The 17373-nt window shown below is 41.4% G+C and overlaps 1 protein-coding gene across 5 annotated transcripts in view; it reads left to right on the top strand.

Moving 5' to 3' along the window:
- sptbn1 (spectrin beta, non-erythrocytic 1) overlaps positions 1-17373 on the top strand; it is a 190046-nt gene that overhangs the window by 72806 nt on the left and 99867 nt on the right. The window contains exon 1 of one of the 5 annotated variants that reach the window (XM_033025223.1): positions 8797-8920. The exons of the other annotated variants lie outside the window; for them this stretch is intronic. Within the exon in view, the coding sequence (XP_032881114.1) occupies positions 8812-8920 (109 nt within the window). The 5' untranslated portion in view covers positions 8797-8811. Of the gene's footprint in view, positions 1-8796; positions 8921-17373 lie in introns of those variants that run through there. 5 annotated transcript variants of the gene reach the window in all.

The following is a 17373-nucleotide window of genomic DNA, read 5'->3' as shown; positions in this document are numbered from 1 at the left end:
CCTGAGATGCAACTTAAAAAAATAAGTTTGTCATAAGGTGGCGCCATCTTGGGGCATGGCTGCTAGCTAGCAGCTGTCCGTCTTTTTCGTAGGGGGAAACTACTTTCTAGGTCTGGTCGGATAGGCAGCTTTTCTCCGGGCTGCACCGTCGACCCGTCCTCGCGACCTACCAGCGTGCCTGGAGCGGCGTTTTCCCGAGGGGACCGCCCAGCACCTCGGCTTCGGCGGCGGCACAGCGCTGGAGCGCTATCGCGGAGCGGAGCGGGCGATGCCTTGCCTGGGTCGCCATGCTGGAGCTCCGGTGAGCTGAAGACCGCCGATAAAAACATCGCGGAGCTGCGGGTCTGCGGAGCGGGCAGCTGCGGGCGGTGGCGCTGACTTCAACATCTGGAGTCCCTAGCCGCTGAGAGGACTCTCCCGACGCCGGAGCACCATCTCCCGGCGAAAACAGCCTGGAACATCGGGCCTCCATAGAGGCAACTGTGGAGGCCTCAATTGGCCCGACTATGGGTGAACTGGGGATGGGGACTGGACATTGTGCCTTCCCCCATAATGGTAACCATTGTGGGGGGATGTTTCTATGTTAAAGATCCTTATTGTTCTGTTTCCAAGATGGCTGCCGGAAGGGAGAGTGAACGCTGGCGCGATTAGCTGCTGCTGCTCTCTCTTTGAATTGTGTCTTTGAATTGTGTCTTTGAATTGTGTATTGTTGATGTCTTTACTATTTATTTTTTATTTTTTTGTCGTTATTTTTTGTTTTTTTTCATTCCGCTTACATGTTTTGCATCCTGTTTACTAAATTTTGTAAGGTGTCCTTGAGAGTCTTGAAAGGCGCCCATAAATAAAATTTATTATTATTATTATAAGGTCATCCTAAGGGATAGGAGTAGAATTCGGCCATTTGGCCCATCAAGTCTACTCAGCCTTTCAATCATGGCTGATCTATCTCTCCCTCCTTACCCCATTCTCCTGCCTTCTCCTCTAGACTAAAAAATAGTTTATACCCATGTGCTATAAAAGAACTTAATTCTAACAGAGAACACTGGGGAAGCACAATATAATTTGGGGTGCAAGATAATGCGAAATATTATTTTAAAATATTTTTAATACTTATTTATTAATTTTTACTGATTATGTGTATATGTGAATCAATGGCTGTTGTGTTTGTTCTTTTTAAACCGAAGGAGATGCAATGAAATTTCGTTGCACGGTATTGTGCAATGACAATAAACGTATTCTATTCTATAATAAAGCAACATTAAATTTAGTAAATTTAGAACTCAATTTTTTTTCTAAGTTCTCAATCTATAGAATTGTAACCATATCATATTCTCTTCATTTTTATTATCGTATCCCACCCATTTCAAAACTCTTTCCTGTCCTTTATCATTTTTATTACCTTTATTAAATTGCCCTGTAATCTCTGATGCAACAAAGCAGCCCTAATATTTCACATCGGTCTTGATATTTCTATGGGTGTCATATTTTGATCGTTTTGTCATCTTGAGCATGATATTTTTCTACCCCTCCACATCACCCAATGTTCACATGATCAAAGTATCAAAAACATGTTCCAAGTGTGCAACCCTACAGTCAGTTTGTTGCATGTTACAACCAACACCTACATTTACTGAAATTGAATTCCACCAGCCGTTAACTGTTTGCATTGACAATATGTTGAATACGAACTTTTTTTCAACAGAACAATGCCGTCTTAGTTTAACTTGTTGTATTGTGTTTGGGGGTAGGTGACTCATCCTCTGCTGTAAGCAGGCATAGTTTCGTATTTACCGTGTGCTAGGTAACAGATCCTAACCATGGCAGCAGTGAGTTATTGAAACCACATGCCTCAAGGGAGGGAAAACTGGAGCAGATTACGATTTTTTAAAAAACATATCCTACTAAACATGCATTGACAGACACTTGTTTGGACTGGGTACTTGCAGTGACTACTTACAATTGTGGTTAAAACTTGAGTAGTTCAAGTGTACAGTAATGGGAGAAACATGCGTCAATGCATAGTTTCTGCATTCAGCTTTGAAAGTTCCTTTCTCTTCTTGGGCTGTTCATCAGGCTTCAGGCTGGCTTAGTGCCATTACAGTCCTGTAGGTTCTGAGGTGGATGATGAGGCGTTTGTGGGACCTGCATATTCTGGCTGTTGGGACACGTGGGTTGCTTGGGAGATGGTATGTTTCTTGCATTATTCCAACAAAAGAAACTTGAGGTTCATCATTTCATAATTTATAGGAGTGGAATTAGGCCACAGCCATTCAATCATGGCTGATCTATCTTTCCCTCAACCCCATTCTCCTGCCTTCTCCCCATAACCCCTGACACCTGTACTAATCAAGAATATTATCAATCTGCACCTTAAAAATATCCATTGACAGCCTCCACAGGCAATGATTTCCATAGATTCACCACACTCTGACTAAAGAAATTCCACCATCTTTTTAAAGGAACGTCCTTTTATTCTGAGACTATGGTCTCTGGTCGTAGACTCTCCCACTAGTGGAAACATCCTCTCCACGTCCACTCTATTCAAGCCTTTCGCTATTCTGTACTTTCAATGATGTCCCCCCACTTCTGAACTCCAGCGAATACAGCCCCAGTGCCTTCAAACGCTCATTATACATTAACCAAATCATTACTGGGATCATTCTCATAAACCTTATCTGGACCCTCTCCAAAGACAACACATCCTTCCTCGGATATGGGGCCCAAAACTGCTCACAATAATCTAAACGATGTTGGACCAGTGTCTTATAAACTCTCGGCATTACATACCTGTTTTTACATTCTAGTCTTCTCAAAATGAATGCTAGCATTGCATTTGCCATCCTTACTACCAATTCAACTTGCAAATTAACTTTTTGGAAATCCTGTACCAGCACGCCCAAGTTCCATTTCTGAATCTCCGATTTCTGAATTCACTCCTCATTTAGAAAATAGTCTACGCCTTTATTCCTTCTACCAAATTGCATGACTCCACTCTTTGCTACACTGTATTCCATCTGCCACTTCTTTGCCCCCTCTCCCAACTTGTCCACGCCCTTCTGCAGAGCCCCTGCTTTCTCTACAACTACCTATCCCTCCACCTATCTTTGTATCATCCGCAAATTTGGCCAAAAAGCCTTCAATTCTCTCTTCCAAATCATGAAGAGTAGCGGCCCCAGGACCAACCCCAGCGGAACTCCGCTGGTCACTGGCAGCCAGCCAGAAAAAGCCCCCTTTATTGCCACTCTTTGCCTTCTGCCATCCAGCCAACCTGCTATCCATGCTAGTAATTTCCTTCTGATACCATGGGCTCTCATCTTCTATAGCAGCCTCACGTGTGGCACCTTATTATAGGCCTTCTGAAAATCAGTTTAGTTTAGAGCGTGGTAACAGGCCCTTCGGCCAACTGAGTCCACGCACCCGCACACTAGTTCCATGTTATCTGTTTCTCACCCTCACACTGCGGGTAATTCACAGATGCCAATTAACTAACACACCTGCGCGTCTATGGGATGTGGGGGCAAACTGGAGCACCCAGAGAAAACCCATGCGGTCACAAGGAGAACGTACAAACTCCACACAGACAGCACCCGAGGTCAGGATCACACCTGGAACTCTGGTGCGGTCAGGCAGCAACTATGCCTCTGTGCCTCTCACAAAGTGTTAGGTTGAGTGAAAAGCAGATGTTGGGAAAGGAATTGGGTCTAGAAAGATAAGTAGCATTATTTTGATTGTGTTTTATCCTGGATTGCTCTAGGACCGTTTCATTAACAGAATCTAAATCTCTATTCTTATACTAGTTTAATTAATACGTCCCAATAAATATATTTCTTGTTTATGGCATTGCTATTGTACTGCTTGCTTACCCCCATCAACTACTAAATCTACTGAAGTCCTATACCAATCTCGCCTGTGACTGGTGGAGGTTTCTATTCCAGTATTACAGGAAACTAGTTAGTAATTAAATTCAGAATCCAAACATTAATTATATCCTGTCAGCACTAGGCTTCAGAAGTGATAGGAGCAGAATTAGGCCATTCGGCCCATCAAGTCTACTCTGCCATTCAATCATAGGTGATCTACTCTCCCTCCTAACCCCATTCCCCTGCCTTCTCCCCATAACCTCTGACACCTGAAATACTCAAGAATCGATCTCTGCCTTAAAAATATCCATTAACAGCATCCACAGCCTCTTGTGGCAAATAATTCCACAGATTCGCCACCCTCTGACTTAAGAAATTCCTCCTCATCTCCTTCCTAAAAGAACGTCCTTTAATTCTGAGCCTTTGACCTGTAGTCCTAGACTCACCCACCAGTGGGAACATCCTCGCCACATCCACTCTATCCAAGCCGTTCACTATTCTGTACATTTCAATGAGGTCCCCCCCTCATTCTTCTAAATTGCAGAGAGTACCGGCCCAGAGCCTCAAACACTTTCGAGGGTATCTTTTTGAAATGTTTTGTTGTTGAGAATGTCTTCTTTGAATAGTCCATTTAGCCTATTGCTTGCTCTGCATGTAATTGCAAGGAGTCTGAAGAAGAGTGTGACCCAAAACATCAACCATTCCTTCTATCCAGAGATGCTGCCTGTCCCGTTGAGTTACTCCAGCATTCTGTGTCTATCTGCAGTATTTTTCTATTTATGTGTGAGAGAAGGTTCAAGCAATTATTTGAGAACTAGTTTTGCTCAACTGGTGGTCAGATCATAAGAAACCATTTCAGTTCACCTGGAATTACTTATTGCGTCACAGTGGAATATTTTCATTTAGATTAATTGGCTGGTTTAATGCCCATTTTCATTTTTGTTGCCTTTCATCTGCTAAATGGATTTAAAAGAAACATTGTGGTTCAATTAAAATGTATAGAGTTTGTGCCTTTGAGCTAGTGACATGCCTGCACTGATCTGGAGGTAATCTGTGGTTTGAGGCAGGTTGGAGGGAATGATGACTGCAGCAAAATTGGTTGGCATGAAGCCCACATGGAGTTAATCCTCTGGTTTTAATTGAGGCCAAACAGGCAAGTGGCAGCAGTCTGCTGGGAATCCCCAGGTACATTGTTTGCAAAAAAAAATTGAATTCTTTACACTGCCAGAGGTGCAGATTAGACTTGCAAGAAGGATGAAGGATGACAATCGGAGGCAATGGGGGCAAGAGAATGAGGTTGGAGGTGCTCGAAAATAGGTTGTGTATTAAGGGGAAAGGAGCACTTGCACTTCCTACTTCCAGACGTGATTATGTTTTTTCAAAAACATCATTTTAGTAATGATCTGAATGCTCTTTTTAAGGATTCCGGTTAGGCTGGCGTAGATAATTTTTCTATTCAGGAAAAAAATAAGATTGTAAAATGTCTGCCATGGCACCCTGTAAAAGAGCAGAGTTTTATTGAATTTCCAAGCCTAAAACTAAACCTCTGGAGAGGATCTAAAATTTAGACCTGCCTTGTGAAATAATTACTTTGATCATATTTACTTGCTTAAATGGAATCCATGCAGAATCAAAAAAAAAGAAACATGCCTTAATTTACCACATTGGTGATATGTGTAAATTCCTGCAAGCTTCTATTTTTCTTGCAAGTGCTTGCCAACCTGCATGATGTGCTTTGACTTAAAATACAGCATTCTTTTTTTTTCATTTCTCGTAAATGATTATATTTGTTCCTGAGGGAAGATGCATCACGGTCTTTCACAGAACAGCTTTGTTGCTGCATGGCTGCAATTAAAATTTCCACAATGCAGTGAATAAAAGGAAAGTTAGTTAATGTTTGTGAATAACACACATTATTTTGTGGTTCTGCAGAATTTATAAAGGAAAGCCTTGAACACTTATACTGATGTAACAAGTACTTCAATTACATACACTTCTTTTAATTATTTTTCCATTTTGGTTAAGAATCAGAAATTGTTATTTTACTGCTACAGAAGTTGTTTGTTAAATATTAAATGTGTTGTCACATATTCCTTAGATTTCAAACGTTTTTTCTTACTCATTGTTTCAATTCAAATAATACAAACTGCCTATTTACATGCACTAATTGAGTTTGTTTGCATGAACCTTGACTCATGGTAATGCCCTTACCTCTTGATGGGACTGTGGTCAAAGCCTCAATTAACAGACACGTGCACATATTCTAGTGATACTGTTGGTGATGTAAACTCTTGTCTTCCTGCTTTTACAAAGGGTCAGTAATTGAATGGTGGCCATTTATGCACAAGTCCTGATGAGGAAATAAAAAATTAAAAAATAATTAGGAAGGGCCAAAATTCCATGTTTTGTGGAAAAATACCTATACGACAGATCAATTTCTAGGATTTGTGGGTAACAATCTACAATGAGCCATTCTTCTTATAGATATGATGATGTTATTATCTGCCCTCACAGGTGGATGTAAAAAATCTTTGGCACTATTCCGAAATAGTAATGGCTATGTACTCTATCTTGAACAATATTGCTAACAAATTATCTGTTTTTATTAATCGCATAATAGCCTGTGGAACCTTGGTGTAAGTTGGCTGTTATCCTTTACCTTGTGAATACATGTCAAAAAGGATTTTATTAGCAGTTAAAACACTGGAAAATCCTGATATTGTGGAAGGTGCTATGTACATGCTAGTTTTCTTTCCAACCTTTGATTTATAAAATGGGGTCACTGTACTTACTGGAAGCACATTTGCTCTTGTAGTCAAAGACATAGAATTTATAGTTCACCATGTAACATTCAGCATGCTTTCAACAGGTAACTTGGGCTGAGCAGTACTGAAGAAGTGCTATGTTGTCACTAGGAGCTACCTTTCACAGGAGGCATCAAATACAAACCTGGTCTGCCCGCTTAATTTGGTTTAAAAAAAAACTCTGCAATGTATAAGTCAAATATTATATTCAGTCTTAACATAAGATTCCCTTTGTGACAATCCAGTCTAAAACTTGCAATTTACTTTAAGCTCCCTAGATTTGTTTCTATTGTATCAGATAAGGTTGTTTTCACCTTTTCAAATTCACAATGGAAAGAAAGGTATTAAAATTGGAGAATTGAATCCTTTTCCAGTTGGTTGAGATGCAAAAGGATTTTTTGCTTTGTATACGTGACACATTGCTGAGCCAACATGTGAACATGCTCAGTTGCACAAAGGTCTCAATTACAATTTCCCACACTAGACTCGTTATAATTTTCCTGGCTACTTTTATATTGTAGAAGATCATTTCTAAAAAAAACCCTTGCAGGCAGTTAGTTTTATTAAATATCATTTGTTTAATTGCATGGGCTTGCAATCTGCTGGGCTCACACACTTTGCAAACCAGAGGGATTAGTATTGGTTTCATGAAATGTGAAAGTAATTTCTGAATAGTATATCCAATTAGTCCCTATTTAAGAATACTTTTGTGTCAGGCCTGTACCTGTAAGAGGTGAGATAGAGGCTAGACAGAACTAATTTTGCATAGAATGTTTTACTACAGATATCCAAGATTCGAATCCGATTGTTCTAATGTGAATTTCAATCCAGTTGGAGGATATAATAAGCGACTGGACTAATCCTCTCTGGTGGAAAATAAATGCAATTTCTTTTAAATGTTTGCAGGCTAATATAAATCAACAACCTGTTTAGTCTTTCATAGATTTGTTGTTGTTTTATTCTTCACAATCTTGTCATCATACGCAGATGTGAGCAGAATTGTTTAGTGGAGATAGAATGCATGTGTGTAAAAGCAACACAGCACTGTGAAATGGATAACTACAAAGGATTGTATTTTTTGTGGAAAACACACAAGGGCTGATTCTTGGGAGGTAAATGGATCTTAACAGCTTTCAAAATGTTTGCTTAATGTCATTAGTTATTATTTGGAGTTCTGCCAACTGTATTTTACACGCTTTCATTTTGGAGAGCCTCAAACACTAAAGCTTTCAGCATTTTACGTGTCAAGGTATTATTGATTTTTATTGATTGATAAACTGGTCGTAGCAGGGCAGACCAAGACCTGTGTAATCTTATGTTTAAATGATACGATTTGAATAGTGTTAACACTTATAATAATGTGATATTTTGTACGGTATGCAACTGAAGGGACCTTCTTTCTTCCTTCCCATGTGATGGAAATCTGATACTTTGTGTTTAGATGAGGCACTTAAACAGGAGATTGCAATCCCACCAGTTTTGTTTAAGGAGCGACCATTGTGGGAAGTTCCTTATTGTTTGTTTTTGTAGAGAAATGCATATTTGTTTTTGTTAAAATCAGGAAATGTGTTGACTTTTGCTTGCCATAATATGTGCACAAAAGAACAAACATTTTTTCTTAACAATGGCCTGCATTTTTTAAACTGATGTGTATCTTAAGTAAACCCCTCTTTTTTTGAATAGTAAGTGGTACATTCCTACTCCACGCTGCCCTCATGTTAATGGTGACATCATTCAAACCGTGACTGCCTGCCTGCCTCCTGGTTAAATTACACTGAAGGCTGGAGTAATGTGAAGGTGTGCTTGTTGGCTGCAGAAAGGAAGGAAGGCTAGCGGGGAGCATCTGTGTAGTGGGTGTGCCGTCCACTCATTCACTTCCTTTGAAATCCAGAGCTGCTGCTTGCAGAAATCTGGAGACTAGTGGAGTAGAGGGCAGGCAATCTAAGAAACAGCATGCTGCTTATCTATGCCTGATGCTTTATGCCAACAACCTATGCTGCTGGGACGAGCTAGCTCTCCGTCTTTTAAGAAGCTTCTTGCTAGTTTGTTACAGGGACAGTGATCCAGCCTTCCCATAAGGCTGATTTTACAGGATAAATCTTTTCCTCATTTTTAAACGGCGTTTCACCTGAACCTATTGTTATCCAATGGAAATACAGAGGGCATCCAGCATGTCAGGACCATTATCTGTCAGCTTTCCTGTTCAGCTGCCGTACAATTATAATCAGCTGGAAGGAAGATTCAAACAACTTCAAGGTAAGTGTGCTTGCTGTGAGGAATCCTCTGAATTTTTATTAGCAGGTGTAGTAAGGATGTCAATAATCTTTACAGCCGATTGTACTTTATCTCAAAGGCAAAGCATTTTTCCTAAGCATCTGCCACCTGGTGTAAAAATGAAGGACCCCTGATGGGTTTTATGTTCTAAAACAAAAACAGGTAACTTCTAGTATTGGAATGATCAGCTAACGATATTAAGCCTCCCTCGATTTGGCCTTAAGGGCAATAACGGGACGTTTTGTTAGCTGAGCTGCTGAGAACAATAGAAGAGGAGGGAGTGGTTTTAGTTGATCTATTGTGGAATTCCTAAATTTTGCTTTCCCATTTAATCTTGCAGGCGCTCGGCGCTCGTCTCCCGGCTTCAGATTGAAAGGGCTCCCTTGTTCTTTAGCAACCCTTTGAAATATTTAGCTGCCACATAAATTATAAACAGGAGAAGAATGATGACTGAAGCAGTGATAATTGTGTTCCTCACGTTGTACTCCTTTGAGCTTGAAATGGCTGTAAGAACGATTCCTTTCCCCCCCCTTTTTTGATGTTTGATTCATTTCTCTCTACTGGGGAAAAGATTGAACAACGTTTTAGCGGCTAACTGTTCATTGTTTTGTGTGATCTGGAAGACTTATGTTTTATTAGCTTCAGGAAAAATAGCTTTTTATTCAAAATGTAAACAACCAAATGGGTCATTGTGTATCTAATTCAGCTGAACATCATCTAATATGTTCTCAAATGTTTCCCTCTTGATTGTGAGATTATCATTTGAAAATAGGGCAGCTCCAAGTATTTTCAGTAATCTCTGGTAAGGGGATAGTTCTCAGTGGCAAGTTCTGTACCTTGATGTTGGAGATGAAAGATTGCATAGGGTTCATTGGACTTATCTCTATCAAGGCCAAAAACCTACAGCCAGACTGAAGAAGGGTCTGGACCCGAAACGTCCAGAGATGCTGCCTGTCCTGCTGAGTTACTCCAGCATTTTGTGTCCATCTTCAGTTTGAACCAGCATCTGCAGTTCCTTCCTACACAACACCTACAGCATGTTGAGGGGAGTGGCTGCAGATTTTGTCCCACTTAAAACTAAGTTCTCCAATAGTCTACATGGAGTCATAACAAGGTATTTTTTTCTAAAAGGTGGTACTAATATGGTCCAAGTTAATAACTTTTATTCTTTCAGCTTTTGAGCTATATTTCTGCTTCTGATAGCGTTTGGCAATATTGACCTGCTGCATATCATTCAGGAGGGACATTTGTTCAAACTATGCTCTGTACCAAGACCAATATGAATTGCATCAGAAGATTTTTCAATAACGGCTTAAATTATATAATCTACTTGTGCAACAATTGCTGTTACTAAAACGATAGGAAGTGTCCCCAACAGTAAAATGTATTTGAAATGGCTAGGATACGTCATACCTATGGTCGCAGACTGAGTAAAGCCCTAAAATATAGAATTCAATACAGGTGTATATTTTAGAAAGATATATTTTTGGAAGAGTATGGAAGGAATATATATATATATATAAACTTTCATCAGGAGAAGGAGGAGCTTCAATAATCAGATTATATTATTGATGCATTTGTTGGTTCAAAGTCTTTTATTGTCACGTGTACCAATTAAGGTACAGTGATATTCGATTTACCATACAGCCATACTAAAAAAAGCAACAGAACACACAACTACATAAAAGTTAACATAAACATCCACCACAGTGGATTCCACATTCCTCACCGTGATGGAAGGCTATAAAGTCCAATCTTCTTCCCTCTTTATTCTCCCGCAGTCGGGGCGGTCGAAGCTCCTGTGTCGGGGCGGTCGAAGCTCCTGCGGTTGGAGCTCCCGAAGTTGGTCCCTAACCAGGGACTGCAAGCTCCACGATGTTAATGTCCGCAGGCTCCCGAGATTGGAGCTCAGAGGACAATCCCCAACAGGGATCGCGAGCACCATGATGTTAAGTCCCGCAGGCTCCCACAGTTGGACTTCCCAAAGTCGGTCTCCAGCAGAGGCTGCCAGCTCCTCGATGTTAGGCCGCAGTGTGGACGGAGATACAATACGGGATAAAATTGCATCTCCGTTGAGGTTAGAGATTTAAAAAAGTTTCCCCCAAACCCCCCACCCACCACATAAAGCAAGCTAAAGAACACTAAACCATACATTTAATGCATACTATAAAACAACAAAGAAGAAAGGGACGAGACAGACTGTTGGCAAAGTAACTATGCAATGGTGGGTTCAGGGAAATCCAATAGATATTCATGAATTATAGTTCCAATCGTAGGTTTATGTTGGCAGACCAGAGATTCTGGTGCACAAGACATGAAACCTATGAGGCAAATAATAGTAGTGCATAGCAGAGCAGGGACCTTAAGGAAAGGAAGTAAGTTACAGATAATAACTATAAATATATAGATTGATAGATAGATTGGGGAAGTGAGCCCAAGATGTAATTGAGTAAAGAGCATTAAAGATGAAAGATGCAAGTCAGTTAAGCAGGCATGGTGAAACAAAATAAAAGCCTCGGGCTGTTCAAATTAAAACTATAGGCCACAATAAAAGTTTTGTCAAACCTTCATTTCGTTTGCCATGCTTTATTTTTGTTCCCTGTGTTTCGGAGGGCATGCTTGCGCTTGATAAGGTGCAGGGAAGGCTGGTGAGTAAGATCCCCCATATTAGTAGATCATGGAGCTTGGCATCAACCTTGAGTTTGGATTCATGAGAGATGTATTTGTTAAAGGGAGACTGATTTGGTCTTTCCAATTATGAAGGTATATGAAAGTAACCATATTTGTGTTGGGGAGAATCCAGCTGGAAATTCAGAAGCTTTATTTTGCTTATGGATTTATTGATCTGTAAAATGGTCGCAGCTAATAATTTATTAGCTTTGAATTATTAGAGAAGATGTTGATACATTTTTAAGAAACGGCAACATCAGTTTGCTATGTGTTCACACCTTTTTTTGATTGCCATTGATGGATTATGGAGTTTAAAAAAAAATGTAACTAGGAATTGAAGATGAAGATTCAGTGATCTAGGGACAAATGTAGGAAAAGTTACAAAAGCCTGAGAGGCTTTATTCATCCGGAATTAATAATTAATCAAGGTAGATTTAAAAATTAATATGTTGTCGTTGGAAGTGGACTGAACCATTGATAGAAAAAAAAATTATGTGCAGCTAGATTTTATGAATGAGTACGCAGAGGAGAAAAAGGATGAAGTAATATAAATGATCAAAGTATTGTTCAGGCTGGAGTTTTGGAAGTATGACTTCAAGATGAAGGTATTACTAAAATGAGATGAGGAATGGATATTTCAATTATTTAAAAAAATAACTTTTTACATCAATGCCAATAAAGTTCTGAGACCTGATGAGAATTGTTCATAACTGAGAGGAGGTTTTAATAATGTAAATAGTTTACTTTCACATTTGAAGTTAGTTGCTACCTGGAACGCATGAAGGCTAAGTTTAGGATTTTATTTTCCTACAGACTTGTCGGGGCATAAAATTCGGAACCATAATAAGTCATGTGAGTAGAATGTGTGATCGCCTTTGAAAGGGAAGTAGATGAGGATATCTTAAAAAATAATAACACGGATGAACAATACTGAGGGAATATCAATGCATATCTTGAATAGAGAGTTCTGTTGGAGTGCACTAAATGACATTTTCAGCGCTGCAGTAATTTTGTTTTTAATGACCCAACCCAGTGCTACCAGAGACAGACATACTCCCTTTGTACAGAAGATAGACACAAAATGCTGGAGAAACTCAGCTGGATAGGCAGCATCCCTGGATGGAAGGAATGGGTGATGTTTTGGGTGGAGACCCTTCTTCAGACTGAGAGTCAGGGGAGAGGGAGACCCAGAGACAAGGAAGTGTAAGGTGTGAAAACGAGACATCGACGCGGATGCAGTTCTGGGAGAATGTAGAATAGATAATTGTTAGCTGGAAGAAGGTGACAAAGAAGCATACATAGATAACATTTAATCAGGGGAACAGTCAGATTGGTCGGAGAACTAGCAAGGGGGTGTTTTGGAGAGAGAGAGAGAGAGAGAGGGAAAGCAAGGGTTACTTGAAGTTAGAGAAGCCAATATTCATACTTCTGGGGTGTAAGCTGCCCAAGCGAAATATGAGGTGCTGTTCATCCAATTTGCGCTGGGCCTCAATGAAGGAGAGAAAGGTCAGCATGGGCGGGGAGTTAAAGTGTTTAGCAACCGGGAGATCAGGTAGGTTAAGGCGGACTGAGCGGAGGTGTTTAACGAAACGGTCGCTGAACCTGCGCTTGGCATCGCCTATATATAGGAGTCCACACCTGGAACAGTGGATACAGTAGATGAGGTTGGAGGAGGTGTACAGTCTGTTTCCCTCTCTCTGTGCTTTTAGTTTATGTGTACTCATTCTCAACAGCTGGCATGATCTCACTTGCATGTACACTACGCAAATTACGCAACCTTGAGTCCCGAGAAGGTCGCGCGCGATTTCATGCGTACGCACAGCCGTCTGGAGTGCGTGACATCATTTGAAGATGGACACAAAGCTGGAGTAACTCAGCGGGACCGGCAGCATTTCTGGAGAGAAGGAATGGGTGACGTTTCGGGTCGAGACTCTTCTTCAACCCGAAAAGGAGGGTCTTGACCTGAAACGTCATCCATTGCTTCTCTCCAGAGATGCTGCCGGTCCCGCTGAGTCACTCCAGCATTTTGTGTCTATCTTCAATTTTCTTGGCCCCGCTCTGGGAGTAGAAGTGGGGGCGGATCCGGATCGGCAACGGCCGTGAACCCCAGGCCGTGTTCGGCAATCGTTTGCCTGCTTCTGCTGCTATTGGAGGTGAGACGTTGCGTTGCGCCAGGGTCTTGGGCCTGTCCCACTTTGGCCGTCAGTTACGCGACAGGCCGTTGGCGCACAAAGATTTTGGAGCTTCGCGCTGTTGCGCACAACTACATACCCCTCCGCGCTTCTCAGTGGGACTGGCCCCGCGCGGCCACACGATGCCCGTGCGCCTCAACGCGACCACGAGGTCGCGTAATTAGCGTGCCAAGGACACGTAAGTGGGACAGGCCCTTTACTTTTGCTTTTAGTTACTGGCGAGATAAAGTAATTTGCACATTTCTCACAGGCATTGAGATATTGGATGAGTGATGACAAGAACACTGGAAGAACACCTTTTCTCTGTGCCGTGGGATCTTTCACGTGCATATGTGGTAGATAGGAGACTGCAAATCCTAGAATCTTGAACAAAAAGCAAAGTGTTTGAGGAACTCAGCAGGTCAGGCAACAATTATGGAGGGTAATGGTTGAGGATGTTTTGGGTCAGGACCCTTCTGCAGACCGATGGACGTCTGCCTATTCCCTCAGTCAGAAGAAGGGTCCCGATGCTAATCATCGTCTGTCCATTACCCTGTACAAATGCTGCCCGGCGCACTGAGTTCCCTCAGCACTCTGTTATTGTGATAGACAAGACTCCACTGTGATGTCTTATCTATCAAACAAAAAATCTGACACAGCAAGATTTCTCAGTGGTACACCAAGGTGTCAGCCTGGAATATGTGCCCAAACCTTGGAGTAGTCTGAAGAAGGGCCTCGACCTGAAATGTCACCCATTCCTTCTCTCCAGAGACGCTGCCTGGCCCGCTGAGTTACTCCAGCATTTTGTGTCTATCTTTGATTTAAACCAGCTTCTGCAGTTCCTTCCTGCACACATGGAGTTGATAATGTCTTTTGTCTCAAGATACAAAGATTGTTTCCCCAACATGATTGTTGAAAATCTGCTGTGAGTCTAGATGGTGTCAAGGTTAGATACGGTTGTAACTGGATTCAACGTCACAACAGAAAACCGATAGCAAAAAAAAAGTTTGGAAGGACTTTAACCTAGAAAAGGATTTTTTTTCATCCAAAATAAATGCAAAAATTAAGCAGGATTCAATATTTATTCTTCAAATTTCCTCATAAATATTTTACACGTCTCGTATAAGCCTTTTCAAAATCTATGCATCCATGTAGACTGCAGGATTTGAAATGTGTTTCGAATAATTAATAATCCTTGAGCTACTAGGATACAAACGTTAAACTGTTTGTGAAACTAAATTATATTTGCAGATTGGACATCTTGTTTGGTTGAGTTTACTATGCATTTTAAGTAGCAGCGTTTGGTGCTATGTAAACATAGTATGTTATTTTGCAGGAATTGGCTATCAGGTTTGCTGGTGTGTTTCTGCCTTGATCACATACTCTTTCCCCATTCTCTCCCTGTAGACTTTGACATTCCTCTTATGAAGTTGATTAATCGCCACTTAAACCAGGGTTGGTGAATGCTTGAGATGGAGAAGTCAACATCTGGTCACTCTGAAAGGATATTTTAATGCATGCTTCTTAAATAGTCTAAATGAATTACATGAGTAAATGGTACAGCTACACAAATGATTACCATTCATCACACATATGGGCATGAAATGCACTGGGATTCATCCATGTAGCAGAACAATCTCAACTGTGAAGATAATTTGCTGTTAACAGTCTACAAACAAATGAAGCCAGCTGTTAATTTGAAGCTTTTTTAAGTTTTAAAATCTTTCATCATCACTATTCAGTGGACTTCTGATTAAAAATACACTACTTGCTGTAACTTTAAGCTTCAAGATATATATTCAAAATATATTGTTTTTGGGTTAAATGTTTGTCACTCTGCAATTAGCTCATTTATAGTATATCAATATGATAGACGGGCTATTCCCTGCAGTAATCATGAATGAATTGCTGTGCATTCCTTATCCACAACAATAGATGTTAAAGAATAATTCTTGAAATACAAACATCTATTTATACTGTCGGAAAGGAAATATGTATCTGTTGTTGTTTTGATTCAGCTCTGCATTTGAACTGAGGGGTTGGTATTATGTGGCTGAACTTTGTTGATGTACAGTTTCTGTCAACTTTGGATAAGTTTGTTTTTAGCTGGTTTACGTTTTTGTAGGTTCCTTATCTACATCTACCTACAATTTTTTTTTGGGGGGGGGTGCATGCTTCCAGGAAGAACAGGAAGTCCATATCTATTTGGCCATGACCCACCACCAAAATTAAGTGAGATCTTTAAGTATATAGGTCATTTTAGGATATATGACATTGTACTCTCATTTTGGAAATTTGGGTAGGTCCACTAGATTGCATCAGACGTTTTACTGGTTGACATGATAGGAAGACATCTCAGCAAATTAGGAAGGAAACTGAACGTAGATCTTGGAAATGATGGGCTACTGTATTGAAATCTCCAGGAGTTTCTAATTAGTGTGAAAGCAATTTCCGGTCAACAATGCAATATCAAACTGACTGTTTAGTCTAAACACAAAATTCTGGAGGAACTCAGCAGGTCAACTAACATCTGTGAAGGAAATGGACAGTCAAGGTTCCGGGTCAGGACCTTTCTTCGGACTGGTAGTTGTAGAGTGGAGAAAGCTGGAAAAGAGAGGTTGGGGCGGGACAAAGCCTGGCACAAGGAATAGAGGAGGGAGATAATGTTTGTACCATTGGGTTGTAAGCTACCCAAGCACGATAAGAGGTGCTGTTTCCATCGGGTGGCGCCATCGAGTGTGGCAGCCTCGCCAGCAGACGTCCGTCCTTTCACCCTTTTTTGCTATTTTTAGTCTGTCTAAAAGTATGTTTTAAAGGTTTCTTAGTCTTTTTTATGTGGGGGGGGGGGGGAGAGGGGGAAATCGTTTCCCAGTCACGTACCTGGACGGAGATGCGTCTTTTCTCCGAATTGCATCTTCGCCCCCCCCACCATCCCACGGCCTACCAACTGGATTGGCGCGGCCTTTCCTGCCGGAGACCGGCCAGAGCTTCAGCAGCGGCGCAGCACTGAATTCCATCGCGGAGCGGGACGATGCCTTGCCGGGGATCGCCTGTGTTGGAGCTCCGGAGTGTTGGGTCTGCTGATTAACACCATGGAGCAGTGGTTTGCGGAGCTTCCAGCCACAGGCGCGGCGCTGACTTTAACATCGCGGAGGCCTGGGATCTTTTGCCGAGGGTCGCCAGTGTTGAATCTCCGCCCAGCTCGGACCAGTGGACTCGGAAGCCGCGGTCTCCAGTAAGAAGCGGCCTATTCGGAAGCTCCAAGCCGCTGAGTGTGTTCTTCCATTCCGACGCCGGAGCTCCGATCATCCCAGTGAGAGGGCCTGAACATCGGGCCGCCGTAGCGGCGACTGTGGAGGGCTCAAAGGCCCCGACCACGGGTGAACAAAGAGGAAGGTGACTGAACTTTGTTGCCTTCCCTCACAGTGGGAAACGTTGATTCCGCTGTGTGGGGATGTTCATGTTAAATTCTATTGTGTATTGTGTTTTTTTTATTTGTCTGGCTGTATGGTAACACAAATCTCACTGTACCAATTGGTGCATGTGACAATAAATATAACTTGAACTTGTTCCTTCAGATCCCGTGTAGCCTCA

Source organism: Amblyraja radiata, chromosome 8 (assembly GCF_010909765.2).
Source record: "Amblyraja radiata isolate CabotCenter1 chromosome 8, sAmbRad1.1.pri, whole genome shotgun sequence".
Classification (NCBI taxonomy): Eukaryota; Metazoa; Chordata; class Chondrichthyes; order Rajiformes; family Rajidae; genus Amblyraja; species Amblyraja radiata.
This window is presented reverse-complemented; position numbering and strand designations above follow the sequence as displayed.